This window comes from Buceros rhinoceros, unplaced genomic scaffold (assembly GCF_000710305.1).
Source record: "Buceros rhinoceros silvestris isolate BGI_N320 unplaced genomic scaffold, ASM71030v1 scaffold6749, whole genome shotgun sequence".
NCBI lineage: Eukaryota > Metazoa > Chordata > Aves > Bucerotiformes > Bucerotidae > Buceros > Buceros rhinoceros.
This window is the reverse complement of record NW_010433193.1, coordinates 23927-35070: the sequence shown is the minus strand read 5'-3', so window position 1 is coordinate 35070 and position 11144 is coordinate 23927. Positions and strand designations below refer to the sequence as shown.

At 44.8% G+C, this 11144-nt stretch overlaps 1 protein-coding gene across 1 annotated transcript in view; it reads right to left on the bottom strand.

The window, feature by feature from the left end:
* UNC80 (unc-80 homolog (C. elegans)) overlaps positions 1–11144 on the bottom strand; it is a gene marked incomplete at its 3' end in the record, with an annotated part of 85206 nt that overhangs the window by 50796 nt on the left and 23266 nt on the right. Inside the window, exons 13-19 of the mRNA XM_010144021.1 lie at positions 10132–10303; positions 8394–8563; positions 7597–7698; positions 6060–6268; positions 5414–5520; positions 4814–4913; positions 1–109 (exon numbers count right to left, since the gene is read on the bottom strand). Coding sequence (XP_010142323.1) covers positions 1–109; positions 4814–4913; positions 5414–5520; positions 6060–6268; positions 7597–7698; positions 8394–8563; positions 10132–10303 — 969 coding nt within the window. The remainder of the gene's footprint in view (positions 110–4813; positions 4914–5413; positions 5521–6059; positions 6269–7596; positions 7699–8393; positions 8564–10131; positions 10304–11144) is intronic.

Here is an 11144-nt window from a genome sequence, read left to right as displayed (position 1 = left end):
AGGAACTGAAAGCGCTTCATGCCTTGGCGGATTGCTCCCAGGTTCACAACGTTCTTGGATTTTCCTCCTTCTTGGTTGGAAGTCAAGTGATCATCAAAGCTATGGCAACCTAAAGAAGCAGAGAGTACAGAGGGGATGCAGAGAGGGGTAGGGAGAAAGGAACACAGTCTCTCACCAAACAAAAATCCTGATGAGTACAGTGGTGGTCTAAACCCCTTCCTCACACTGATGCGCTATCTTGAAGATAACAGGGGTATTTTCACAATATTCATGACTCCTGTGAAATCGACGTACAGCAAACCGGATTCTGGTCTTGGTCGTACTGGTATCTGCCCAAAACAATTCCACCATAGTCAGTGTGGAAGCCCAAGATCAACACAGGTGAACCAGAATGGTTCGTGGTTCCTTCCTCCCAGAGTTCCTTCCATAGCCCTTCTTCCCACCTCTTAAACACACATCATCGTGCTTAATGTCTGTTCTTCCCGAATAATCTACTATCTTACTTCTCTATTGCCTCCAAGTTTACCTTAAAGCGGAGCACGCATAAACCTTATTCCTCACATATCAATTTACTGGTATATCACCTACTAGGAGAGAAAAAGCAGCTGCAAATATTGGGAATGTTCTATGTGGAAATCAAGCACTGTCCTTTTTTTTAGGCATGCATCTTCTCCAGTTACCAAGACACCCCAAGTGAGACTGGACTCAACTCCAAGGCATCACCATCACTCCAGCCTCTCTCTCTTGAAGTGTCTTGTACTCTTTGGGATAGAAAGCTCCCCAATAAGAGTTCCTTTTGAAAATGAAGTTAGCACTCAGGGCTTCTTTCAAGCATGATTTTAAACTCCAGGTATAGAGTTCACGTGATAAATCGACTAATCTCATTGCCCATCGGAACGACAACTTCTGAACACAGAAGATCATTACACAGGTACCCAGAGTTGAGAAAGCGGTAGGAAGACAGAGGTGAGAAATCGGGAAAGCAGTTTCAAGGCCAAGGTGGCTGGTCAAAACAAGAACAGTCAGCTTCTGGGCTTTTTGCCTTTATCCATAATACTCTCCCTGTTAACATGTGAAAGTACAAAAGGTTACAGAGCACTGAAGGATAAAGCACGGATGAAGAGAACACTGAGTGGAGAATTCAAGACTGGCTTTACACATGGATTTGAAAGACAAGGGGGAAAACGTCAGTTCTACAGGACTTTGTGACTTCTTCCTCACGAAATGAGAATGGCTGAAACTCAAAGTCCCTTGGATTGCGCTCCCCAGAATTACTTGGAAAGCACTTATGTACCACAAACAATAACCACGACAGAAAATGACACAGTGGATCTTCACTTCTCCCCTGAAAACAGAGGTGTATCCATTTCAAGAGACTTCTTTACAACATCTGTGGCTGTTCTCTCTCCAGTGAAGCTGTATGTAGCTTTTCAGTAAACAAAGTGTTCCTACGCTGAGAAATATTTCATTAAAATGGAACAAACAAACAAAGTAGAAAGAACAGACACAACACTTACATAAACGAGCAGGCACAAACACCCTTCTCCTCCAGCTGCTCCTGTTTCCTTACAGCCTGCAGCATGCCATGTGAGCCTTCCTGCTAGGGCTGTTCTAACACGAGCTCATTTGAGGTACACACATTTCCTACTCAGGGCCCTGCTACAGCTGGGCCTGTATGAGATACAGAAAAGAAACGAGACTTTCTGATACAGAAAGGCATGCCTAAGGCATCTCCCTAAGCCCCAGTCTAAAGATTTAGCAGAAGCTTGGTCCATCTGGGCTCAGTGGTACTACCTACAGTCTCTGACTACAGCCCTTTGCAACCCTTTGCCTTGCACTTTGCTGAAGCTTTGCGGGAGAATCCTTCAGAGGCAGCCAGCGACGGTCTCCACTACACCCATCCTGGAGCAGCTTTAAGCGGGGAAGCCCTCACTGGCTTCCTGTTAGCGTAACTCAGCCCTGCGAGCAGAGACCATTTCCTAAGACAGGAGGGTACCGGGTGCCCGACACCCTGCCCCTGCTTGCCTGCTGCGCGAATGGCCCTCGAGCAACCACGCGCTGTGGTTCATCTGGCTGCTGTGCCTTGAACACCCTGCAAACTTCGATGGTCACTCACAACATCTTCAAAGGAACATTAAGGACACCACGTAAACATTCAGTAACTCACTTCGGTATATGTGCTTTGTTTTAAGTATAGGTAAAAAGATCGTTAAAATAAGCATTTTGTTATGCATGAATGTGCGTATTTATGTGCACATACATATATATACATATGCACACATACAGATACACACACACACATGCTTACAGACATACCCAACACAGAATTTCCCGTGCTCTAAATGGTATATCACGATGAAGATTACAATTCATAAATGACGTGACAAATTATTCTGCTTTTTTTTTTTAACTGTAATGTATTTCTTCTCTCTCCGTTTTCTTTCAAATTTGTTCTACTATGTTAAAAACCCCAAAAACACAAGAGGAAACACCACAAGGAAAAAGCATGAGGAAAGTAAAGGCACAGCGTCATGAATGACAAGAATGTGAAGACAGAAAGACATTCCAAAACAATGCTTCAGGGATTTAATAGCGTGCCCACCCCTTTCAACAGGCTTTTATTCTCTTCTCCATAAGCAATAAAGCCTGTTGATCTTTAGGAAAGTTACAAAAGCAGTGGCAACGTGCAGGCTCTCTGTAGTGCTGCTGCCCTACAGCGTTACCAACCACCCCACCCTGAAAAGCCCTCACGCTGATTTCACTATGCACGTAAGAGTACGTACGCACACGGGCATGTACAACTACTCTGATATTTTTGCTAAAGGTGTGTGGCTTTCATTGCATACCAGAGAACCCCGTGGACACGGTGACACAACTTTCTTCGCTGTCACACTTTGCCTTACGAACTTTGAATACCCTCCCTTTGCTTCAGTTAGCGGACAACTGCCCTCCTCCCCCAGCAACATGCTTGTTTCTCATACTAATACGCAGGGGCCTCTGTCCTTAGCCCCCTGCGTCACTTTTATTATGGTATTTCTAACGCGTGCACATGACAAAACGAAGAATGTGTAATGTACAACTCTCACAGGCACACAGAAGACGTTTCAAGTTCTCTTCATTAATTACATCATTTCTGATGTTACTGACAGAACTCTGAAGCAGGGACAACGTTTCTGAAGTTCAAAAAGCCAATACTAACGTATCGTCTGAGTTTTGTATGGACATAAGATGTACCACACATACCGACCTAGACTTTGGGTGCTCACAGGGCCATTAAATCACAAATACGGGCACACCAGGCAGAAGCAAACTCACAGTGGCAGAAAATCGGTATGAGCAAGATGAAAAAAAAAAATCACTTCCTACAAAAAAATGTGAAGGACATCTCACATAAGCACTTGAGAAACGGCTGTAGCAGTCCGTAAAGATCTCACTGCCCCTCAGTTGCTCGTTCCCAGTAAGAGCTGGGAGAAAATATGGTGGCAGTATTTCACACGTACTTCAGCACAAAGTGCCGGATGAAGAAAACAGAAGTCCTTTCCACACTGGGGATATTCTCTCCCAGCTACCAAGCTACAACAAGCTGCTGGGCTGGTGCATTCTCCTCCTAAGGAACGATACTTTTCACCTAGGAGCTAGCTGAAAACCACACCAGTGTTTCTGCGGTGGCAGAACGCTGACCGGTTTACACTGGCAAGATGAGCTCACACTTTGCTAGTACCACTCACCTGAACGATGCCTCACCCACATTACACTGCAGCTCTGGGACAGATGACGGTGAAGAACATACAATGCAGTGTCAGAGTGTAATGCCAGAAAATAAAAAAAAAAACCATAATGGCAGAGAACGTAACATACTGTAAAGCTACAGAAATCATGGTGGAAAAAAAAATCTACTCCTTTTTGTGTGTTTTTGGAAGTCAGGTTGGGTTTTCTTGAAAAACCAGTAACAGAACTTGAAGGTACAAAGTCGTCTCCCTGACAACAAGGATGAGCTCTGAGCTGGGGACATGAGCATGTGAATGACTGCATGACATTTTAAGACAGAATATATCATGACCTTGTATTATTCATAAAAGCTTTTCAAACATCGCTGTTTTTAAAAATACATTGCAATCACACGTACTTCAGTGGAAAGGAAAAGTAGTGTTGTTGTTGTTACGTTGCGTGCTAAGAAAAAGGGACGGTATCCCTAACGAATGGTATGCAGACACTAGACATGCAAACACAGAAGAAAAGAGATAATTATAACAAGGTTTGTGCAGGGTTTTCCATTTCTGTGCTGCTCTTTGCTAAAACTGTCAAATGGTCACAAATCGGTAAAAAAAAAAAAACAAAACAAACAAAAAGCCTGATGGAACACCCATTGCTATATTAGGCAATGAAAGATTTACACACCTAATTTTGAACTAAGTGCTTTGAAGCAAGCATTAATTTTTCAAGGGTATTGATCAAATTCAATTTGATTCAAAAAGCCCAAATGTGGTATTTGCAGGATTTATTTGCATAGTCTTGATTTTACTTTAAAAATTTCCTTTACTAGAGGGTTTTCCTTTTTCTAAATCAAAACAAAAGAAAGGAGGAAGGGAAAGAAAACAGTTACAAAGACTAAAAAGTTGGAGAAGGCTAAAATGGATACAAAAACCATGGAGAAAGCAGGAAAAAAGGGAAAGGGGTAAAATACAGAAAGAAAGAGATCTAAAAAAAAAGATAAAAAGAAAGAAAAAAGGAGACGAGAACCCTGATTTCTAACCATCTTTTTCTTCTGTGTGATGAAGCTTGGATGGGTGTCTTCGGCAGGTGCGCCATTTACCAAGACGCTTGAAGAAATTCTCCTCTTCATCTCGCCCGTTGTCCAGGCCACCTCCTGGCCCCCCTCCTTCTGACAGCTTCACCGCACTGGTAAACTTCACCTGCGCAAAGACAGAAGGCGGGCTGGGGTCAGGCTGTGCTCTGCCACTCTCTCTTGGTCTGCGCTGCTCAGACACAAAGCGTCTACAGACAGGCTGTGACACAGCGGATCACCACAGCCACACACGTGGGTCTGCACAGAGTTACGCACGCCGAAGCACTTCGCCTTTTAAGCTTTCTGCTTAAAGGATTGGTCTTTTCCAAGAGGCTGTAAGGGCACAAAGAAGGAAGGAGAAGCGTGACCAGCAATTAAGCCTTAAGTGTGTTGGCAGAGTCTGCGTTTCTCTCTCAGTGACCCAAGGCAGATTGCCAAGTACAGCGCAGGTTTAACCTAGTCTCCACCGTGAGCTGTGAAAGTCGAGTTTCAAATCCCCATGGCACTTTCTGTGACCAAGGATCATTGGCTACAACGTCCGTGTTGAGCAGGATGTTTCCCTGGACAGCTAAAAGCAGCCAGATGCTGCCCTTCCAAGCTCCCTGTAATTCAGCCTGACACATTTACCTTGGAACTCTGCCTGATGAAAGACAGACGGTCAACAGAGCTGATATCTAGGAGATCTTCCACTCCGTCAGCCAGGCCGGAGAGGGAGGAGCGCTTCAGCCAGTTCCCTGTTGTGGAATAAGCCACTCAGGACAACTCTGAAAATGCTTCCAAGCAGAATCTATTAGCAATTGCAGCGTATTCCTCCGAAGTGCCCGTGCTCGAGTATGGGAAAATGGGAAGAAAGGGAAAGGCAGCCTTTTCACGTTACATGTATTAACTACCACACAACTACCATAACGTGGGACTTGTAAAAGGTACATTCTTTGTCTATCAAGCGCCGTTTGGAATATTTCTCCTCTGCGAGAAAAAGAGCATCTGTGAGATTAAGGTACTAGTCCTCTACTTTGCTACTCTAGATTTGCTATTCTTTTTTGCTACAGATATCCTCTGTTACCTTCGGCAAAGTGCTTCCATTTCCCTTTGCCCTAGTTCCCCACTGAAATGTAAAATGGAGAGAGCAGCATTTCCCAGCTTCCCTTGGGAGAATACACAACGTACTTGGGCAACAAGGAACTGTGATCAATATTTCTTAAGAGAGATAAATGTGTTTGTGTTTCTCTGCACATGCAATATGTATATAGAATAGGAAGAGACATACATTTACCTATGGGGAGTTTGAGTTTCTTTCGAAGGGAGATGCGCCGGGAACGGGAGCGGGAACGCCTGTCTGTGGTGGTCCCAGAGTGAGCAGTGGTGCACTCGGATGTGTCCTGCTCAGACTGACTACTGGTATCGCTCGCGGCACTCTGTGACTTGAACATCTTTCGCCAGAAGTCCTTGCGTCCCAGAACGGCCCCTTGGATTTGCTCATCGCTGGAAGGAAAGGGATGCAGAGTGTGAACAGCATTTCAGTGAAGTTTGGATGCACAGGGGAAGGAGGCCTCCCTCCTGCAGACCCCTCCTAACCCCTCTATTCTTTGAGGTTGTTTCATTTTGAATTCCCAACATACTCTTCTCAGTGGGACATAATCAAGTGTGACAACATGCTCAATATTGTTCAAGGCACAAAATAACCATCTTTCCTACCCTGAGGAGCTTGCCCACTGCAGAGGTCGTTCCAATTTTTAGTTCCTACACACGAAAAACAGATCAGTTTCTTTAGGTCAAAATGACCCGTATTGATCAGAATACACTGGTGCTTTCTAAAAGCACGTCTACTGGAGAGCTTTTGGACGTCACAACAGCCCTTTGTGAACCTGCTGGAGTCACCGTTCTCATTAACGCACTGGAACGGGGACAGCGCGTTTTGCGATACTCTTGAGCTCTCTCCGTGGCTGTGGCAGGACTCAGAGCAGAACAGCTTGCTGCCGTTCTGCAGAGCAGTAAAGGGCTTTGCATTAGCCTTGCAGTCTCAGCCACAGGGAGACTTTGCAGGCTCAGTTAATGCAGGAGAATACAGAACAGAGAACTCTGGGCCCTTGTGCAAGCAATGTCTTCATCCAGCGCACCTCAAAGCACTCTAGCAAGACAGGTGGGTATTCAGAGGCACAGAGAAGCTAAACGACTTGTTCAAAGTTACTGAGGGACCAGGGGCCATTTGTACAATTTGATAAAATTCCTAAGAGTATTGATTAAATTTACTTCAATATTAAACTGCAGAATTCTTTGGACAATAGAGACTCCAAACATGCCCTGCCTGACAGCAAGACGAATTGCTCCGCAAAAACACTGGTAGAGCACCTGTGTTGATATGGGAGGTGCAGTCTTCAGAGACTCCCTGCCCAAGAGACATCAGGAATGGGCTGGCTCTTGGGTAAAGGATTAATGACCCTTAGCAATAACTTGGAAGTTGAAAATTAATAGCATCACCCCCTCGAAGTAAAACAAATCATGGAGAACAGCTGTGATGGCATCTCTGAGGCATCAACACTCTGTTGATGGCTACGATAGTACACGATACTGACAAATCCACTGCACTGTTGTTTGGAAATCTTTGGTGGTTCCCCATCAAAAGCAGGGTGAGTCCAGTTGGCAGCACTGAAAACAGGCATCACCTGGATGTTACAGCAGCTCCCAAACAAACACTCAGGACATTTGTTGCACCATCCAAAGAGACAAGTCCTTGCTGTCCTGCCCATTTGTACTAACCCCAGAAGGAAGCTGCTGGCAACAACGCATAAAACAATCCAATATTTACTTACTGTTCCGGAGTTTGCATTGGGCGGCTTGAGATGCAACTACGGCATTCATCGGGGGCAGCTGAGGCCTGGCCTTTGTCAATGATGACGCTCCCCACCTCAGATCTATACAGATGATATAAATCATCAGCTAAAGCAAATGGATGGCCCATCTCACAGTCATCACACAGCTCCACGACAGGGAAACCAGTGCTGATGAGCGACAAAGCAGCTTTAGAGATGCACCCTCCCTTTAGTAACGTACTGCCTCTATATACATCGTTTGTGAAAAAGGCATCAGCTCTTAGAAGAAAAGCCAAGGTTTTTAGATGTTTTTCAACTTTCTTAACCCTTCTTCTCAACCTTTCAATATGACAAGCATCATAGTACCAGAGACAATTTCTTTTTGATAAAGCAGCATGTCAGGATTAGATTTCTTCTGGGACTGGTTTTGCATGCCAGGGTTTACCTGTCACAGGAACAACACTGAGGATGTGCTGCACATTAAAAGCTATGTTTTGGGAGGGACAGTATGCTTCTTTTTTCCCCTTAACCTTTCCTTCTCCTGGTGTTTCTATTACACGGTTTTCTCAGGCCTACATGAGAGGGTTATCACTTTTTCCCACAAATCTGTTATTGTCTCAGTTCGGTAAATTTGAAAGGTGACGGCTGCCACAGTACCAATCTGTACGTCAGGAACGGGCACATGCTATCAAGATAAAACATGCAAGACCTCGGTCTTTCGATGTTTGTGTTCAGCGCGAGTAGTCATACCACCGTAAGCAAGTCAGTCATTCGCCTTCTCCCTCCTAGACACCCACCTTTTGCTCCCAGAAGGCTTTGGCTCTTGCTGCTCCGTTTCCTCTGTTTTTTTTCCTGGTATTAACTTTTCAGTGCTGTCTAAGAGGGCACTGAGTGCCACTCTCCGAAACACATTCCCATGAGCCTCCTTGATAAACTGGACCAGCTGTCGGATATCACAGTACAAGCCCTGAGTAGCAAGACATCATGAAAATTAAAGAATTCAGTCTGTAGTTTGTGAAGAAGCAGTGAGCATCAATAGTTTCTAAGTTACTTCAGCAGGCCATTACTTCCTCCAGCTATTGCCTGATATACTCTCCAGGTACTGGGTTTGTGTTTTGTGGCTGGGATCAAAAGCTGGAGACTCCATTTAGTGCACTCAGAAGCAGCAGACAATGAGGACCATTATTGTTATGTTACATGCTCTGCGATGGGCTGCAGCAGATGTAGAGGTGGCAGAAGCTAAAACAGCTGCATGGTGAGGACCTGCAAAGATGTGTTAGAGCCTGTTTTATCCCATTCATCTAGCCCATATTCTTAAAAGGGATGAAGAAGCTAAATGGGGCCAGAGGGGAGGAAGTACACTGCAAAAAATTGCTTGTTTTGTTTCAAAAGCAGTGGGTGTCCTGGGATCTTTCTTAGTTATTTTAGAGCTTTACATCATGGGAAGGGAGAGGAATGACTCACTCATTCCCCAACCTACTCCTCCACTCCAGGCTCTTTATATAGTTCTGAACGTTCACATACATCCATGATTTGACAAATCACCTCTGTATCTCAGGACAAGGGGGTGGAGGGAACTGTTTTACAGGATGTGATTTGTATCTGTTAACTTTCCTGAAAGATCTTGGATTATTCCAGAAATTCCCAGCTAGGATGTGCACAGCCAGCTTTCAACAACAACAACCACCACCAAGAAAATCCCCAAAACGCCAAACAAACAAATAACTGGAAACTGAACTCAAAATTGACTTTAAAGAGTGATGCAACAACAGGAAATCCTCACATACACTCTGCGTGCTCTGTTCTCAGTACAGACAATTAACGGTGCTATGCGTAAAGATAAGTTTCACCTTACACACTAGCTAAAATAGGATCCAGAAAGACTTACAGTTTAGAAGGAATATTTACACTTGGTGATCCTAGTCTAGACCCAACAATGGCACGTGTTTTTCTGCATCCCACTTAATCTCTGCCGAGAAACATTGCAAAGGAGAGGACTTGGACACAGGCAGGCTACTCTGCTGGTTTCCGATGTTACTGTGTTTTCCTTCTCCCTCTCCCTTCCCCTCACAGAGGATCTACTGTCCCTTCAGCTGCGTTTCAGTGCCTCTACAGCTCTGCCCTAAGGATGGAGCACAAGAGTGCTTCTCGGTTGCTTCCACGAAAAATGCTAATTTCTGGTAATTAAGGAGGTGGTTTGAGATTAGCTGCTAGATTCTGCGCCAGTTTGGGGGAGCTCATGTCACCCATTCTACTGACCGCTCTGCGGAGAAAGCACGTAGGCAGCAACCAGCAGCACCTTACTTTCCTCTAGGTGTTTGGTGAATTGAATGTTTGTCTAAATCTTGGGGAGACCTACCAAACTGCTGGTCAGTAACTCACATACTCTGCCATGGGTGGGCCAGGTCCTTAGCTAAGTAAACTGGCTTTAACTCCGCTGAAAGTTGATTTATGCTGGCAGTGCCTCACTGTAAAGCCTCACTGGTGACACCCAAGTATAAATGTAACTCTGTTAACGTGAAATCAAGCGCTTACCAGGTTTTCTGGGCTGTGCAGCTCATGTGTAGTGGAAGCACAGCGAGTGATCAATGACTTGAACATGGCACTCACAATAATACCTTCTACGCTCTGGGCTGTAGACTTGTTGTCCACTGTGGTGAAGTTATTCCCAAATCCAGCCTTGTCTGTGAAATTCGAGTACAAGCAAGGCCCATTGTTAGGAACAGTTTAAGAAACATGGCTTAAAGACAAAGGGATTCAGATACAGGAGACGAGGGCAAGTCCCCACTCAATATCCTATGCTAGTTCTCGCAATCCCACCCCACAAAAAGAAAACAGAAGGGAAGGATAAAATAAATGATGAAATCTTCCCAGAAATAGTTGTAGTATGAAAAAGGGTTGATAAGATCAGGTCTACTCTGGCTTCCTTTTATCCATGTGTCTCATTTAGAGATGTTCAGAATAAGGCATAAAACTTCAACAATACCTCCAGTTTTTCTATTTATTGTTCTATAGGACAAGAGATGTTTGATTAAGCTGAGAAGTGACAACACCTATGAAAAGAAAATCTGAACTACAGGAATGCTGCTCTTGCAAGGTGCACAAGTAACATACACAGGTAGACAAACACACACTGGTAACCGCAGGCATCTGCATCTGCGTGTTCATCGTCTTGTCTATTCAACCTGTTCCTGCCATTTATTGCCTCATCTGAGGCACCATGGAGGGTCTTCATGTCCAACCGTGTTTCTGTTCAGAACGAACCCTGGATTACACAGACCACTCCAGCTGGCACCTGGTCATGCCATGAAGCCGAAAACTTCCTGCCTGACACATAGCTGAATGAAAATCTTTTCTTTGAGGAGCCATGAACAACAGGTAGGATGAATCAAAAGAGAGGCCTTCGATTTCGGCTGCACTGGGTGATACAAGATCACTAGGTGAGATCACCAGGTGGTCAGATCAGAAGAGTTCCAACTCCCCCCACCTGCACTGGCTAACGAGATGCTCTGTATAGTGTGAGGATAGCAATGCACCTTCTCCCCCCC